General features: G+C 43.6%; 1 protein-coding gene across 2 annotated transcripts in view; it reads right to left on the bottom strand.

Moving 5' to 3' along the window:
- The window catches only part of LIMA1 (LIM domain and actin binding 1), a 108020-nt gene that overhangs the window by 38056 nt on the left and 51079 nt on the right, over window positions 1-18885 (bottom strand). For both annotated transcript variants that reach the window (XM_063694639.1, XM_063694640.1), the window contains exons 3-4: window positions 17865-17910; window positions 8221-8685 (exon numbers count right to left, since the gene is read on the bottom strand). In XM_063694639.1, the coding sequence (XP_063550709.1) occupies window positions 8221-8685; window positions 17865-17910 (511 nt within the window). The remainder of the gene's footprint in view (window positions 1-8220; window positions 8686-17864; window positions 17911-18885) is intronic.

Below are 18885 nucleotides of genomic sequence, written 5' to 3'. Positions count from 1 at the left end.
CCAGTCCCCTGACATTGCTTGTTGATATGTTTTACTATAATGAAACTGGTTAAAAACCAGTACATACTTAGTGGACATGAAAGTAAGCAGAGAAGAAGAGATGAGTGGTCTCTAGCTGGCACATCAAGGACAGTCATTTAGGGCAAGGAACAGTTAAAAAGATTGGAATTCTTTGACTGCATCTTTACCCTGGATCAATTATTATCTTACCACACACACACACACACACACACACACACACACACACACACACACACACGAGATTACTCAGAGTTATTAAGAGTAAATAAAAAATTTATGCTGATATGTAGTCTTTACAAGAAATGTACCACTATAGATAGATGTCAGTCAAAATAATGCTGAGGATAGCCTTATTTACATTTTTGAAACGACAAGAGAAGCTACAAACTATAGGTGAATATGCTAAATCAGCAAAAAGTTAGTTTTACCAAGATATGTAAGAAAGAATGCATTGATAGAAAAACAAAGACAATTCTTGTGTGCAATTAACAATAACACGCAAAACCAATTATTCACATTTAAAGCACTAGCAATGTATCTATTGAAGATTAAATGTTAGGTCAAGGTAAAAGTCAAGATTCACTGACAAGCAAATTAAAGATATACTCCCCTACATTGAGATGACTGTATAGACTCCACATTGATGTTAATAGTTATTCAAATACCTTTCCTCCCCAAACTTACTTTAAAATTTTAACTTAAAACCATGCAATTTGGCTGGGTGCAGTGGCTCACACCTATAATCCCAGCATTTTGGGAGGCCAAGGTGGGGGGATCACAAGGTCAGGAGTTCAAGACCAGCCTGACCCACACGGTGAAACCCAGTCTCTACTAAAAACACAAAAATTAGCTGGTGTGGTGGCATGCGCCTGTAATCTCAGCCACTCAGGAGGCTGAGGCAGGAGAATCACTTGAACCCGGGAGGTGGAGGTTGCAGTGAGCTGGGATTGTGCCACTGCACTCCAGCCTGGGCGACAGAGCAAACAAACAAACAAACAAACAAACAAACAAAACTATGCAATTAATACAATTATGAACATCCTCAGAATTGTATTCTTCTTGGGATATAATTCTAAATAACTTAAGACATATTCAGAAAGCAGAAGAAAATTTTTTATTTTAACGTTAAGTAGATAAAGGAACACATACAATTATTAACTAAGAGGAAGATAAGATGTTATGAATAATTTCTGCAACAATCTGGGGATTCCCTATGGACACCTACCCATTCATCAAGAAGGCCTATATAAATTATTTCTTTGATGCAGATTACAGATTGGCTATGAATAAGTACCTGATGAACAGAGATCATCACACTTTAGCTTGGTTGCCTTACTCTCTAAAGACTCATTCTACTACATCAGCGCATATACGCTCTTATGTACGAGTGTTATGCAAAACTAAACAAAATACCAAGTGTCACTTCCAGGAACTTACAAGAAGAAAAACCACGAAGATGCTGGAACAAGTGAAGTTTTTGTTGGCATTTTGATGCTATCTATACATATCATGATCCTGGTGCTAAGAAGAACTGAAATTCAGAGGGAAGCTGAAGGGCTGGGAGTCTACGGGGAGAGGTCACAAACAAGAGAAAAGGGTGATGAGTCAAAGGAAACTTCCTTTGTTATTTTATATATGTCTATTTTACCTGAATATATTGCTTTATTTATTTTATTTATTTATTTATTTTTTGAGGCAGTCTCGCTCTGTCGCCCAGGCTGGAGTGCAGTGGCGCAATCTCGGCTCACTGCAAGCTCCGCCTCCCGGGTTCACGCCATTCTCCTGCCTCAGCCTTCCGAGTAGCTGGGACTACAGGCGCCCGCCACCAAGCCCGGCTAATTTTTTTTTTGTATTTTTAGTAGAGACGGGGTTTCACCGTGTTATCCAGGATGGTCTTGATCTCCTGACCTCGTGATCCGCCTGCCTCGGCCTCCCAAAGTGCTGGGATTACAGGCATGAGCCACCGCGCCCGGCCTGCTTTATTTTTATAATATAAAATCCCAGCACTTTGGAAGGCCGAGATGGGTGGATCACTTGAGGCTGGGAGTTCGAGACCAGCCTGGCCAACATGGCAAAACCCCGTCTCTACTAAAAATACAAAAATTAGCCGGACTTCCTGGTGCACACTTGTAATCCCAGCTACTCAGGAGGCTGAGGCAGAGAATTGCTTGAACCTGGGAGGCTGCAGTGAGCTGAGATGGTGCCACTGCACTCCAGCCTGGGCTGTCTCAAAAAAAAAAAAAGGCAACATGACAATAACTAAACATGGGTCATAACTAGTTGGTCAGTTATCTTTTTCATAAAAGGCTGTCCTGAATGGTTATCTTGGCCACCTAAAATCCAGATTAATACATATAAGGAATTAGGAATGCTAAACCACATTTGCTAAGTGTCACCGTGGCATTTCTTTTCTTTTCTTTTCGAGAGAAGTTTCGCTCTTGCTGCCCAGCCTGGGATGCAATGGTGTCATCTCAGTTCACTGCAAACTCTGCCTTCTGGGTTCAAGTGATTCTTCTGCCACAGCCTCTTGAGCAGCTGGGATTACAGACACGCACCACCATCTCCATCTAATTTTTGTATTTTTAGTAGAGATGGGGTTTCTCCATGTTGGTCAGGCTGGTCTCGAACTCTTGACCTCAGGTGATCCACCTGCCTCGGCCTCCCAAAGTGCTGGAATTACAGGCGTGAGCCACTGCTCCCGGCCCACTGTGGCATTTCTTTTGATGATAGGTTACATTAATCCATATACCACTCATTCACTCATAGGAAGTAGAACCATCACATTCAGGCTGGGCGCGGTAGCACTTTGGGAGGCTGAGGTGGGCAGATCACCTGAGGTCAGGAGTTCAAGACCAGCCTATCCAACATAGTGAAACCCTATCTCTACTAAAAATACAAAAAAAGTTAGCCGGGAATGGCAGCGGACACCTGTAATCCCAGCTACTCGGGGGCTAAGGCAGGAGAATTGCTTGAACCTAGGAGACAGAGGTTGCAGTGAGCCAAGATTGTGCCACTGCACCCCATCCTGGGCAATAGAATGAGACTCTGTTTCAAAAATAAATAAATAAAACCATCATATTCAGCTAAACCACCTGACCTAAATAACCTATCTATTCATCAAACGTAGAGAATAAGTGAGAAATAGGCTTTAATCAATTTTCATTATTTGGAAGGCAGCTATGCTTACCACTATACCACCAATGCCACCTTCCTTTTATCAAATAAATACTATGAACTAAGTTATTGACCACTAGGGTATAAAAACATCCTTACTTTTCTTCTTGAATTTATAAAAATAAGTTTTTATTTTTGCCTTATCTAGTAGCAAACATAAAACTATCCTGACTTAAAAAGCCAACATTGTTCTTTCTCCTATTTTTTCCTTGGATCACAAGTTCATATACAGTCAAGCAAGCACCCCAAAAACCCCAGAATTGAAAACAGGTGTATTCCCTTCAGAAAAATCAAAGCCAGAATGTTTAGCTATTAAAGTGTTTCTCTCCAGACTGAGATCAAGTGACTTCACTGCAGTGGCTCAAGTGTGGCTGACTCCCTCCTTCCGAATCAGCCCATCATAGAACACCTATTGCTAAATAGCAAAAGCCAGAGGCTTAGACTGGATCCCTCATAATTGGAGACTTCAAAGTGTTCAGAACTTCAAGCCTGGCCTATGAAGTAAAATCTTTTTTTTTTTTTTTTTTTTAAGTACAATTGCAATTTTATTTTTCTCCAGAGGCTAGTTTTTCTTCAGTCCTTAAGAACTCTGCTCCTTATATGGGCTTCGGTGGCAGTCATGGGGCAGCACCGCAGGTCTACAGTGGGGTGGAGGTGTTCGGTCCTTGCGGGCTTCATGACCTTGATTCCTGGCGGTCGTGGGGCAGCACCCGCAGGTCTACAGTGGGGGGAAGGTGTTCGATCCTTGCGGGCTTCATGACCTTGATTCCTGACTACCGTGCTGTGAATGGCACAACTCACACAGTAATGTGGCTTCACATCCAGCCTGGGAAGTACACAGGCATCTAGAACGCTCACTTCAGAAATATCGCTGACTGCGGCAGCCTCTACATTTCAAGCATTTCAAGTGATGAATTTCTTTTCTTTTCTTTTCTTTTTTTTTTTTTTGAGACGGAGTCTCACTCTTGCCCAGGCTGGAGTGCAGTGGCGCGATCTCGGCTCACCGCAAGCTCTGCCTCCCGGGTTCACGCCATTCTCCTGCCTCAGCCTCCCGAGTAGCTGGGACTACAGGCGCCCGCCACCACGCCCAGCTAATTTTTTTGTGTTTTTAGTAAAGACAGGGTTTCACCCTGTTAGCCAGGATGGTCTCAATCTCCTGACCTCGTGATCCGCCCACCTCAGCCTCCCAAAGTGCTGGGATTACAGGCGTGAGCCACCGCGCCCGGCCTATGATGAATTTCTTAATAACCCTTGTCATTGGGCACACAATGGGCACAGTTTATGCAGCAAATTGGCTGCAGTGAATAGCGTACACCTGGTTGCGGCCCTCTTTGGCGTGACCATTGTTTCTTCTTTTCTTTGTCATCTTGGAGGTACAGGCCCAAGAAAGATGAAGTAAAAATCTTAATTTGAGGGTGACTAAATGAGTGCTTCAAGACCACTTACCCCAAATCCACATTCTGCAAGACAGTTCAAGAAAAAAGGCAAAGTAGCCGTCTACCTCAAGGCTATGGGCTCCACAGTACTTAGTACAGCTGTACCCAAGTGTAAACACTTCCCATGGCGTGCTTCTTCCCTATCTCCCAGGTTAGGCACAATGATGCCAAGGTGCTCTGTCACTGACACTCTCATCCTTTAAGAATTTCAGGCTGGGTGTGGTGGCTCATGCCTGTAATTTCACCAGCTTGGGAGGCCAAGGCAGGAGGATCACTTGAGCCCAGGAGTTTAAGAACAGTCTGGGCAACATAGCGAAACCCTGTCTCCATAAAAAATTTTAAAAATTAGCTGAGAGTGGTGGTACACACCTGTGGCCCCAGCTATTTGGGAGGCTGAGGCAGGGGGGTCAAGGCTGCAGTGAGCCATAACTGTACCACTGTACTCCTCTAGCCTGGGCAACAGAGTTAAGACCCTATCTCCATAAAAAAAAAAACAAAACGCATTTCAAACAATAACAGCAGTTTAATTCTTCCTTTGGAATCTAGGTAAAACTGGTCTTCTCTATAAAGTCTACTATGTTCTGGTCCCATTTCAAAAAGTATAAACACACTGAAGTTAAAACATGAAATATTAAGAATAAAAGATTCAAAAAGTAGCAGTTGGGGGATGAGTATTCCAAGGTTTGAGTATAAGATTGGCTGTGAGACTATACAGGTAGGTTGAGCTCAGACTATAGAATACCTGACAGAACTGTTAAAAATAATCTAGACCAAGACTGGGCGTGGTGGCTCATGCCTGTAATCCCAGCTCTTTGGGAGGCTGAGGCAGGCAGATCACCTGAGGTCAGGAGTTCAAGACCAGCCTGACCAATATGATGAAACTCCGTCTCTACTAAACATACAAAAATTAGCTGGGCATGGTGGCGGGCGCCTATAATCCCAGCTATTTGGGAGGCTGAGGCAGGAGAATTACTTGAACCTGGGAGATGGAGGTTGCAGTGAGCCGAGATCGCACCAATACACTCCAGCCTGAGTAACAGTGAGAGATTCTGTCTCAAAAATAAATAAATAAATAAATAAATATAGACTGTTTTCAGTATGGACAATGATGCTTATTTACAAACAGCAATAAAACCAAGGGTGGCTGTGTTTTCCACTCCCTAAGCAGTCCATTAAGTGACAAATCAGGAAATTAAAAATGGCACACACAAAAAGTAATGAAACCTAGAAGCCCAGGTGAATCTTATGTCTCTTCCATCTTCTTGTTTTTAAGGGACAGGGATCTTACTGTGTTGCCCAGGCTGGAGTGCAGTGGCGATCATTGCTCACTGCAACCTCAAACTCTCATGCTCAAGCAATCTTCTGCCTCAGCCTCCTAAGTAGCTGGGACTATGAATGCATACCAGCACACCTGGCTAATTTTTAAATTTTTAGTAGAGACGAGGTCTGGCTATGTTGCCCAGGCTGGTCTCAAACTCCTGGGCACAAGCAATCCTCCTGCCTTGGGCCTCCCTAAATTCTGGGATTACAGATGTAAGCCACTGTGCCCAGCCTCTTCCATCTTCCTATACCTTTAGCAATCAATCTGGTGGCCCAGTGGATCAGCCATCTAGTAGGATCTTTATTTTTATTTTTATATATTTTTTGAGACAGAGTCTCACTCTGTTGCCCAGGCTGGAGTGCAGTGGCATGATCTCGGCTCACTGCATCCTCCACCTCCCAGGTTCAAGTGATTCTCCTGCCTCAGCCTCCCAAGTAGCTGTGACTACCAGCACATGCCACCATGCCTGGCTAATTTTTGTATTTTTAGTGGAGACGGGGTTTCACCATGTTGGCCAGGCTGGTCTCGAACTCCTGGCCACAAGTGATCCCCCAACCTCTGCCTCCCAAAATGCTGGGATTACAGGCTTGAGCCACCACGCCCGGACTAGTAGGATCTTATATGGAAAGTTTTTCTCCTCTCCAAGTAGCCTTAGGGAGATAGGCTTGTTCTGACCCATATCTCACTAGATATTTATGAGAAAAAGTGTCTCACCATATCCTTACACATAATCAGCATTTTTGTCTGCTACAGTCCCAGTCATTTCCTACCTTTGGCCAGTTTCAACATGCAGCAGCCTTTTGCACTGAATCTACATTGTGTGTACTGGCATGACATCAGCTGTCCTGTTCCTAGCAGGGTCTGGGAGGAGGAGACTTACAATGGTGCTTTGAGTCACAACAAAACCCCTTCCTCTCTATTTAGGATTTCTGACATTTTTTCCTTCCACTTAAAATTCTTCTTCCTATTTAAATAAAATTTTTTTTAAAATTAAAACCATAAAGGGGAAAGAAAGAGTTGGCAGGACTAAAGGTCTAAAAACTTGAGAGGGAAGAGAGTTAAGAAAAGTTATAAAACTGCTTTGTGGTTACATCTCTTGCCAACTGGTTTCACTGTTAAAGTAGAGCTAAAGCTCATGCACAGAGAAGTGTTGTAGATTTACACATCGTCAAAAACTCGCACAACTTCAAACATGACCCGCAAACATTCAAGAACTTTTCTAATTCTAAGCAGAAAAGCGACTGGCACTGCAAGTCATGGGAAGGGATTGACAATATCACACCTAATATAACTGAAGACTACAGGATGAGTTATTTTTTATCTCAGAAAGAATGCTTAATATTATTATATTACTTTCCAAACATAGGGACTTGGGCCAAATATTTAGCTTAAAAAAAATCCAGCTTTCCCATCTAGGTGGAATCTAGAGTAACAGATGGTTTTGCTCCCCATCAGGTCTGTTTATTTCATTATAACGACTGTTGTAACGAACCATCCCCATGTACAAAGCCAGATATATAGGAAAGTATGAGAAAACTGGAAAAATTTACCAGCTCTGTGGCCTCTGGATTGTGTTATAAATCACCAGCATATGTAACTCATTTTCTAGTTAAGTAATTCCCTCTGGGGACTAGGTCTGCAATCCACATGAAGGATCAAATTTCATTAGCAGTTGTAGGAAAACGCAACCCTGTGCATTTGCAAGTCAAAACTCCTGAAAGCTATAGCTAGTCTGGCTATCTTCATTGATTTTGCCTGAGAGAGGATTTTAGCTGATAGAAAACATTTGTTGGAAGGCACAGATGAGGAAGTTGAGAAGAAGAGAAGGGATTCAGCTAGCAGAGACAAGTACGCCTCAGTCTTAATGTTAAACTCCGGCCTTAACACTCAGTCTGCAGCTGTGTCCAAGCAGAGAGCTATTCGGCAGTAATTCCACCCCCAAAGCTACAAATGATAAAGAACACAGGAAGACAGTTTAAAAGGGCAAGTGTACAAAAACACATAATCCAATCGGTATTAAACTCTCTTCATTTCTAGATACCAATTTGAATCCCAGTGTGAACTTGATTTAACATGAAATTGTGTCAGAGACTCACAAATCTTAGCATCTATGTAAATAATGCATTTGAGACTATTAACTTATCTAACTGGAATCAAAAGACATACTGACCACATATTCGCCTCTACTCAAAATAGCTAGATTGGAAAAACAGCTTTGTTTAGTGCTTGAATTGGCTTTCTCAAGTTTCAAACCCGCCCAATTCTTACCTTAGTTTGAGTTGGTTCACCTTTCTCAAACATCATCTTAAGCCTGTTCAGCGGAACATTATATTTCTCTATTTTGCCCGAAGCGTCTGTGTTTTCACTGATTTCTGATTTTTCTACTTCATGCCTGGATTCTCCTAGACAATTTTCCATTTTTTTACTTTCTGTTGAGTGGTCTTTAAGATCCTCACCGTCCTTGATGTGGGGATATCGACCCTGAACGAGGGCTTCAGGAGGTGACCTGAGTCTAGATCTGGGGTGGATTTGTTCTTCCTGGTCAGCTTTGGCTCCAGAAGCAGCGTGGCTTGTCACTTCAGCAGGAGGATGGTCTGCTCTGTGCCTAATCTCAGTGCTGCTGTTCCGTAGAGAGTCTGTGTGAGACTCTGCTCCCAGCCCTGGGTTCTCCCACTTCTTCTTTAACACAGTCAGGGTCCCCTTTCTAAAGTGCTGGGAGAGATTTTCGGTGTTCTAGAAGAACAAGAAGTAGATGCCAGTTATAACTTGCCTGCTGAAACATTCAAACATGTTGTTCTTTGTAAAATGAAAGTTAAAACTCCAAGCTGCTCCTGGTCCACTGCTGTTTCAGACAGCTGTGAACAGTTACAGCCCTGCCACATGGAGAAAGCATCCACCCGGGAGAGGGAGAGGGAGAGGGGAAGAGAGAAAAAGTCAGGAGCTGAAGCAGGAAGTGATAAAACAGGATGGCCTTATAAGGACAAAATGAGAAGAAAGGCAAGCCCAGCTCTAATGATAGTTACATGCGAAACAAGAGATTTTTACCCAAAGATTAATGGGGAAAAAAACAAGAAAGAAAAAGCAAAATACAAGTGCTTGAAACACTGTAACTACACATCAGCAAAGTTCATTATTACCTGCCATAAAATAACATGGTAAATTCTGCTGGGTTTTTTTTTCTTCTTTTAAATAAGACAAAGATGCAGGATAGTTGCAGGATAGCTGAAACTATACCATTAATTACGGATAGTGGCAGCAAGGATTGAAACAATTTGTAGAACCCTGGAGAAGTCCCCAGACTTTCCAAGTATTTGCATAAATATTTAGTTATATCTGACATAATTTACATGCATATGAGCAGTCAAATTTTATTTTTCATAAGAATTTAATATTTTTTTTTCCCTGCTCTTCTCTACAAGTTTATCTGTGTATAAATTCTCACTTATCAGGGCCAGGCACGGTGGCTCACGCCTGTAATCCCAGCACTTTGGGAGGCCGAGGCCGGCGGATCACAAGGTCAGGAGTTTGAGACCAGCCAGACCAACATGGAGAAACCCTGTCTCTAAAAAAAATACAAAAATTAACTGGGTGCAGTGGTGCACGCCCATAGTCCCAGCTACTCTGGAGGCTGAGGCAGGAGAATCGCTTGAACCTGGGAAGTGGAGGTTGCAGTGAGCCAAGACTGCGCCACTACACTCCAGCCTGGGTGACAAAGTGAGACGCCATCTCCCTACCAAAAAAAAAAAAAAAAAAAAAAATTCTCAGTTATCAAGAAATTCACTGTTTTACAGATCCTCTGGTTGTAAAATATGCAGGCTTCAAATGCAAATACCACTACTCATCACTCAGATGATCAAAGGACACACATTTACATATCTAAGAGAGTTCACTTTCACTAGGGCCAAAAATGGAATTAATTTATACATATAAGACAGACTGAAAACAACCTGGAAATTGTCACTGTTGTTCCATAATAGAGGAAACACGCTTGTTGAAAATTAAATGTCCCGGCTGGGCGCAGTGGCTCATGCCTGTAATCCCAGCACTCTGGGAGGCCGAGGCGGGTGGATCACCTGAGGTCAGGAGTTCGTGACCAGCCCGGCCAACACAGTGAAACCACGTCTCTACTAAAAATACAAAAAATAGCTGGGCATGGTGGCACGCGCCCGTAGTCCCAGCTACTCAGGAGGCTGAGGCAGAAAAATGGCTTGAACCTGGGAGGCGGAGGTTGCAGTGAGCCCAAATCGCGCCACTGCACTCCAGCCCGGGTGACAGAGTGAGACTCTGTCTCAAAAAAAAAAAGAAAAATTAAATTAAATTAAATGTCCCGTACTTTGAAAGGACTGTACTCCTAAATAAATTGAACAGCACCACCTTCCCAACAAACTGCAAACTCCAATACCTTCTCTCCTGTAGTCTGTGACTCACCAGTCTTTCAACTAAGAAAGAAAGGACAAACAACCTAGGAATTAAACAGGATTAGCAGCTATTTTGGGAATTAAGTCTCTCACCCTATTACTCTTCTGAATATACTCTTGAAAGCCACTTCATCAAGTAGAAATAAGGCTTGAAAAGAAATTATAGAACAACTGCTTGATTCTAGTGTTTAAATTTTAGCTTACAAAATGATCCATTGGGGGAAGAATGTATGCATCAGAGATATAAGAAGCTTAAAAAGTTTTCTTGCTGGAAAAGAGGGAATTACAGAACAGCTCCAGAAGCTGGTTCTACCCTAACTGCCAGCAGCACTCTTGGCTCTGTAAGGTCTCGTGCCAAACAATGGATGAGTCATCTAGGTCTCTGACTTCACCTGCCCTTACTGTAACCACACAGGAGCCCTGACAATCAAAGTGGCACTTTGCCTTGGTAACTGGACACTGTTTTTCTCAGATACCTATCATGTGATCAAAGTATACTTATTGACATGAAAAGATGCTCATAGGATACTTTTGAATGAAGAAAGCAAATTATAAGACAGCATGACCCTATTTTAATTTTTTTTAGAGACGGGGTCTCGCTCTGTCACCCAGGCTGAAATGCAGTGGTGTAATCATAGCTCACTGCAGCTGTTTGACTTCCTGGGCTCAAGTGATCCTCCCACCTCAGCCTCCTGAGTAGCTAGGACTACAGGTGTATGTCAGCATGCCTGGCATTTTTTTTTTTTTTGAGATGGAGTTTCACTCTTGTTGCACAGGCTGGAGTGCAATGGCGTGATCTCGGCTCACTGCAACCTCCGCCTCCCGGATTCAAGCAATTCTCATGCCTTAGCCTCCTGAGTAGCTGGGATTACAGGCATGCGCCACCATACCTGGCTAATTTTGTATTTTTAGTAGAGACGGGGTTTCTCCATGTTGGTCAGGCTGGTCTCGAACTCCCAGCCTCAGGTGATCTGCCTGCCTCGGCCTCCCAAAGCGCTGGGATTACAGGCATGAGCCACTGCGCCTGGCCCCAACTGTCTCTTTAAAATGTTCATAACATTATCTTATTTTTAATTTATTATTTTTCTCAATTACAAAAGTAATAACTTATTGGGGGAAAAACTCTCAATCAATATAGAAATATGTACCCGACATGAATAGATGCTGTAATACATGCCATTTTCCCTACTTGACTCCCCACCTCTCTCAACCTAGATACCCAATCCTGACAGTTTATATGGTATATATGTTGTCTTTTTTTTCTATTTTGTACACTATATGTATTTTTTTGTACAAAATCATACTGTACTTACTGTTCTACACTTTGCATTTAATCACTTAATGTGCTTTTGATATCTTTTCATGCCCATACATGAAATCTTCAATCTTTTTTTCTTTTTGAGACGGAGTCTCACTCTGTCACCCAGGCTAGAGTGTAGTGGCACGATCTTGGTTCACTGCAACCTCTGCCTCCCAGTTTCCAGCAGTTCTCTTGCCTCAGCCTCTCAAGTAGCTGGGCTTACAGGAACATACTACCATGCCGGCTAATTTTTGTGTTATTAGTAGAGACGGGGTTTCACCATGTTGGCCAGGCTGGTCCTGACCTCAGGTGATCTACCTGCCTTGGCCTCCCAAAGTGCTGGGATTACAGGTGTAAGCCACCACGCCTGGCCAAAATCTTAATAACCATATAGTATATTATACTGTATGTGCAATTACCATTCCCCCACTGATGAATATATGTATTGCTCAAAATTATTTGCCAACTGTTTAATTACAATTTATATCTCATTATTACTTTAATTTACATTTATCTGATCATCAGTGAGGCTAAGCATTTTTTTACATTGTTACTTCTTTGTTATCTATTTTATTTATTTATTTACTTATTTATTTTTGAGACAGGGTCTTGCTCTATTGCCCATGCTAGAGTGCAGTGGCATGATCACGGCTCACTGCAGCCTTGACCTCCTGGGCTCAAGTGATCCTGCCACCTCTGCCTCCCAAGTATCTGGGACCACAGGCCCATGCCACCATGCCCAGCTAAATTTTTAAAATTTTTATAGAGAGGGTTCTCACTATGTTGCCCAGGCTCAAACTCCCAGGCTCAAGTGATCCTCCCACCTCGGCCTCCCAAAGTGTGGGGATCACAGGTGTGAGCTACCATGCCCGCCCTCTTCTTTAAATACCTATTCACGTCCACTTACCTCAACTGCTAAAAGCACTGGAGGCTTCTGCTTTATTTTATCTCACTATAGCATCTGACATTACTGACCACTCTCCCTGGTAAAAATTGCTTCCAGCTTTTCTGTGATACCCCTTTTTCTTAGATTTCTTCCCATTTTGAGATGCAAGAAGGGTGTAGAAAAAAACAATAATGAAAAAAAGATTTCACTGGGCGCAGTGGCTCACACCTGTAGTCCTGGCACTTTGGGAGGCCGAGGCGGGCGGATCACAAGGTCAAGAGATTGAGACCATCCTGGCCAACATGGTGAAACCCTGTCTCTACTACAAATACAAAAATTAGGTGGGCGTGGTGGCATGCGCCTGTAATCCTAGCTACTCGGGAGGCTGAGGCAGGAGAATCGCTTGAACCCGGGAGGCGGAGGTTGCAGTGAGCTGCGATCATGCCACTGCACTCCAGCCTGCTGAAAGAGCAAGATTCCATATGAAAAAAAAAAAAAAAAGATTTCTTCTCATTTATCTGGCCACTACTCAGTTTCATAATTTAGTAATTCTTTTTCTTTTTCTTTTTTTTTACAGGTTTCTCCTCCTCTGTCCCTCCCTTATATGGTGGGGTCCCTCAGGGTTTTTGTCTTAGGTCCTCTGCTTTGCTTACTTTACATATTCTCTGTATATGATGTTATTCATCCCGATTTCACCCACCATATAGATTATAATATCAACAAATACATAGATAGATGTATACTGTGTATCTATATAGACAGAGTTATAGAACTTATCTCTAGACAGACATCTCTCCTTCTCTACCAATTCTACCTGGAAGTGCTAGAGGCATCTTAAACGCCTTCTTAATTAAGGTTGAAGTCTTCACTTTCTTTTTTCTTTTCTTTTTTTTTTTTTTTTGAGATGGAGTCTTGCTCTGTCACCCAGGCTGGAGTGCAGTGGTGCAATCTCGGCTCACCACAGCCTCTGCCTCCTGGGTTCAAGCAATTCTCCTGCCTCAGTCTCCCGAGTAGCTGGGATTACAGGCGTGAGCCACCACGCCCGGCTAATTTTTTGTATTTTTAGTAGAGATGGGGTTTCACCATGTTCGCTAAGCTGGTCTCGAACTCCTGACCTCAGGTGATCCACCCGCCTCAGCCGGGATTACAGATGTGAGCCACCGTGCCAGGCCCGAAGTCTTCCCTTTACTCCTCACTCTCTAACCTGTTTCTTTTCTTGAATTGTCTATCTTGGTGAATGCGACAACCATCTTTTCATCTGTCAAGTAGGCCTGTTCTCTTATGCCTTCGTGCTGTGCGTGTGCTGCTTCCTCCATCTAGAATACAAAGATTCTGCCACTCCCTGTCGCCTCTGCTTAGCTAATTCCTCTTGGTCCTTTAGGGTTGAGTCAGGCACTGCCTCTTCTGGGAAGCCTTTCTAGATGTAGCACAGTTCAGGTCCCTCCTAAATTCTCCCCCAGCCCACTCTGAGTATTTATTTGATATGGTAATTTTTTTTTTTTTTTTTGAGACGGAGTCTCGCTCTGTCACCCAGGCTGGAGTGTGGAGTGCAGTGGCGCAGTCTCGGCTCACTGCAAGCTCCGCCTCCTGGGTTCATGCCATTCTCCTTCCTCAGCCTCCCGAGTAGCTAGGACTACAGGCGCCTGCCACCGTGCCCGGCTAATTTTTGTATTATTAGTAGAGATGGGGTTTCACCGTGTTAGCCAGGATGGTCTCGATCTCCTGACCTTGTGATCCGCCCGCCTCGGCCTCCCAAAGTGCTGGGATTACAGGCTTGAGCCACCGCGCCCGGCCTGATGTGGTACTTATCACACCTGGGTTGTAATTCTATTTTCCAAATTCTAAACAGTCCCTTTGGAGGTAGAGAATACGTCTTATTCTTCTTGTGTCTTCAGGAGCTGGAACATAAGAGATGCTCCACAGATGATTGTCTATACTCGTGGGGTCAACTTCTCTTAACCCACTGTCTTGAACCTAGTCCAATTCAGGCCTCTATTTTACCACTCCCAAACAACACAAGATGACCAATGACCTTCATGTTGCCAAATCCGATGGTCAATTCTCAGCTTACCTGTGTGTTTGATTCTGTTAACTCCCCTTCTAGAAACATTTTCTTCACTTGGCTTCTGGCACGTGTTTCCTCTGCTGGTTACTCCTTATATCTCCAACCTTTAAACACCAAGGTGCCCCTGAGCTAAGTCATGAGACCACTTCTCTGTCTACACTCACTTCCTAGCTTATATCACGCACCTCATAGCTTTAAGTACCACTGACACTTTGACACATGTCCATTTTATCCGCAGCAGGGATCTCTTCCAATTCTAGATTTTTATATAGTATCCAAGTTCCTACTGACATTTCCATTTGGATGTCTTAATAAAACATGTTACAGTTTACATGTGCAAAACTGAGCTTCTACTATTTCTCCCTCTCTAATCTGCTTTTACTGTAGTCTTTCCCATCTCAATTAATGGTATTTTAATTTAATTGTGTTTGGGCCAAAAACATTGTTGCTATTCTTTTATTTTTTACTTTTTGTAATAGAGATGGGGTCTGCTATATTGCCCAGGCTGATCTTGAACTCTTGACCTCAAGTGATCCTCCTGCCTTGACCTCCCAAAGTTCTGGGATTACAGGCACAAGCCACTGTGGCAGAGCCACTGCTGCCATTCTTGATTCTTCTTTCTCTCTACATTCAACATACATCCTGACCACTTCTCAACACCTATACTGCTACTACTCTAGTCCAAACCATATTGTACCTGGCCTAAATCATTATAATTGTCTCTTAATTGGTCTCCATGCTCCTGCCATTATTGTTCCTCTACATTCTCTTCCTTCTATTTTTTTACATTTAAAAAATAGAGATACAGGGTCTCACTAGGTTGCCCAGGCTAGTCTTGAACTCCTGGCCTCAAGCAATCCTCCCGCCTCGGCCTCCTGCGATCCTCCCGCCTTGGCCTCCTAAAGTGCTGGGATTAGAGCCTTCTCTTCAGCCATAAAAAAGGATGAGTTCATGTCCTTTGTAGGGACATGGATGAAGCTGGAAACCATCATTCGCAGCAAACTATCGCAAGGACAAAAAACCAAACATCGCATGTTCTTACTCACAGGTGGGAATTGAACAATGAGAACACTTGGACACAGGAAGGGGAACATCACACACACCGGGGCCTGTCGTGGGGTGGGGAGAGCGGGGAGGGATAGCATTAGGAGATATACCTAATGTAAATGACGAGTTAATGGGTGCAGCACACCAACATGGCACATGTATACATATGTAACAAACCTGCATGTTGTGCACATGTACCCTAGAACTTAAAGTATAATAATAAAAAAAGAAAAAAAAATTTAAGTCAGACCACATCACTCCTTTGCATATAAACCCTCTCCAAAGGCCTCCTTGCATTCAGAGTTAAAGCCCAGGTCTTTACAATGACACCATTTGACCTTTCTCTTCTATTCCTCAAACACACCAAGACTGTTCTTGCCTGAGGACATCCGCACAAGCAGTTCCTTCTGCCTGACTCTTCTCCCTGGCTCATGTCTTCAAATCTCTGCTCAAACGTTTCCTCACCACAGGCCTTCATTGACCACCCTAGACTCTATCCTCCTTACCTGCCTCATGCTTTTCCACAGCACTAATCACTACTGACACAATTTCTTTTTAAAATTTTTTTTTTTTTTTTTGAGACGGGGTCTCACTCTGTTGCCCAGGCTGGAGTGCAGTGGCGCTATCTCGGCTTACTGCAATCTCTGCCTCCCGGGTTCAAGTGATTCTCCTGGCTCAGCCTCCAGAGTAGCTGGGACTACAAGCATGTGCCAACACACTCAGCTAATTTTTGTATTTTTAGTGGAGACAAGGTTTCACCATCTTGGCCAGGTTGGTCTCCCAACTCCTAACTTCAGGTGATCTGCCTGCCTCGGCCTCCCAAAGTGCTGGGATTATAGGCGTGAGCCACTGCGCCCAGTCATACTGACACAATTTCTTTATTGTCTGTCTTTTGCACTAGAATGTAAATTCCACGAGGGCTGGGATGTAGTCTGTGCTTGGCATGTAGTAGGTGCTCAGTGAAAACTTGTTAAATGGATGACAGTGAAGGGAAGGAAGAAAGAAAGGAGCAAGTTGGGGGAAAAACAGAGGCAAGAGGGAAGGAAGAAAAGAAACCAGCAGTTGAGTAAAGTAATGGTAGTTTTTTCTTTTTTTCTTTTTTTTTTTTTTTTTTTTTGAGACAGAGTCTCGCTCTGGCTGACTGCAGAGTCAGGCTGGAGTGCAGTTGCGTGATCTCGGCTCACTGCAAGCTCCGCCTCCCAGGTTCACGCCATTCTCCTGCCTCAGCCTCCCGAGTAGCTGGGACTACAGGCGCCCGCCACCACGCCCGGCTAATTTTTTTGTATTTTTAGTACAGACGGGGTTTCACCGTGTTAGCCAGGATGGTCTCGATCTCTTGACCTTGTGATCTGCCCGCCTCGGTCTCCCAAAGTGCTGGGATTACAGGCGTGAGCCACCGCACCCGGCCGGTTTTTTCTTATAATGCACCAGAGGAGATCCATTTTTTAATTACAGGAAAATGAAGCCAAGGACCTTAGCCTTAGAACAAATTTACAGGAACATATTATGCACTAATTTAAATAGGTTAGCTACTGAAAACTGCCAGGAGGATGTTTTTGTAATGCCATCCAAATTAAGGAATTATTGACCAAACATATGAGTTTTTTTCCTCACAAGATTAAATCAAGTAAAATTTCAAAAGACATGTATTATTCAGCCTTACCGGAAGTTAGCAAGCATGGAGACTAGAGAACGGGTAGAAGCAGAGAGTTTATTCTGGAGATTTTTGTCTTTGGTAGATCCTGCAGCTAGGAAACTTGCTAACTAGATTGGGTCAAGAAGTTTGCTTTAAACAAAAAACCCAGAAGATGACAACAGCTGCACAGCTACTACCATTTAAATGCACAGATGTACAAGTTCTGATTGTCTGATTTGGAAAAAAGGAAGACCACCTAGGAAACCCTGTGTTCTCATTTGAGTAGAAGCCATTTTACTAACCTCAGGCAAGCATTTGGCCTCTTGTCCTTCACTCAACACAGGAAAGAAAAAGTGGTTCAAAAGGAGAAAAGCAGTGAAAAAATAAGATTCCCTGCACTGAGCCAAGTTGTCCTGAGCAAATGGCTCAGAGATCACACCAGCTGGCACAAATGTCCACTCAGCTGACACAGAACCCAAGCCCCACAGAGGTTGCAGGTGGCTTGGCCACACAATTCTGCTCAAGAAGTGCCACATGCCCTGGAATTTCTGAATACTTACACTTCTCTTCTTCTCCATGTTTGTTTCTTCAGCTGCTTTCTGGTACCTTCAGAGAAGGGAAGCAAAGAATGTCTCAAATTAAACTTATATTTTTACTCTTTCAATTTTTTATCTTTTTTTGAGATGAAGTCTCACTCTTATTGCCCAGGCTGCAGTGCAGTGGTGCGATCTCGGCTCACTGCAACTTCTACCTCCCGGGTTCGAGTGATTCTCCTGTCTCAGCCTCCAGAACAGCTGGGATTACAGGCACCCACCACCATGCCCAGCTAATTTTTGTAGTTTTAGTAGAGATGGGGTTTTACCATGTTGGCCAGGCTGGTCTCGAACTCCTGACCTCAAGTGATCCACCTGCCTTGGTCTCCCAAAATGCGTGCCCAGCTTTTTTTTTTTTGAGATAGGGTCTCACTCTGTTGCTCAGGCTGGAATCCAGTGGTACAACCATGGTTCATCATGGTTCACCGCAGCCTTGACCTCCCGGGCTCAAGCGAACCTCCTGTCTCAGCCTCCTGAGTGGCTGGGACTATATAAGTGCACACCACCACACCTGGCTTAATTTTTTTATTTTTTTAGAGATGGGGTCTTGCCATGTTGCCTAGGCTGGTCTCAAACTCCTGAGCTAAAGTGATCCTCATGCTTCGGCCTCCTAAAGTATTGAGATTACAGGCATGAGCCACCAGCCCGGCTACTTTCTTTTTCCTTTTTTCTTTTTTTTTTGAGATGGGATTTCCCTCTGTTACCCAGGCTGAAGTTCAGTAGCGTGATCTTGTCACACTGCAACCTCCGCCTCCAGGGCTCAAGTGATCCCACCACCTCATCCTCCTGAGTAGCTGGGACCACAGATGCACACCACCACACCTGGCTAATTTTCTGTATTTTTCATAGAGACAGGGTTTCACCATGTTGACCAGGCCAGTCTCAAACTCCTAAGTTTAAGTGATCTGCTGGCCATGGCCTCCCCAAATGCTGGGATTACAGGCATGAGCCACCAGGCCCAGCCCCCCAGCCACTTTTAATCTTTAAG

Source organism: Gorilla gorilla, chromosome 10 (genome assembly GCF_029281585.2).
Source record: "Gorilla gorilla gorilla isolate KB3781 chromosome 10, NHGRI_mGorGor1-v2.1_pri, whole genome shotgun sequence".
Lineage (NCBI taxonomy): Eukaryota > Metazoa > Chordata > Mammalia > Primates > Hominidae > Gorilla > Gorilla gorilla.
The sequence above is the reverse complement of the archived record's forward strand: the minus strand, read 5'-3'. Positions and strand labels throughout refer to the sequence as shown.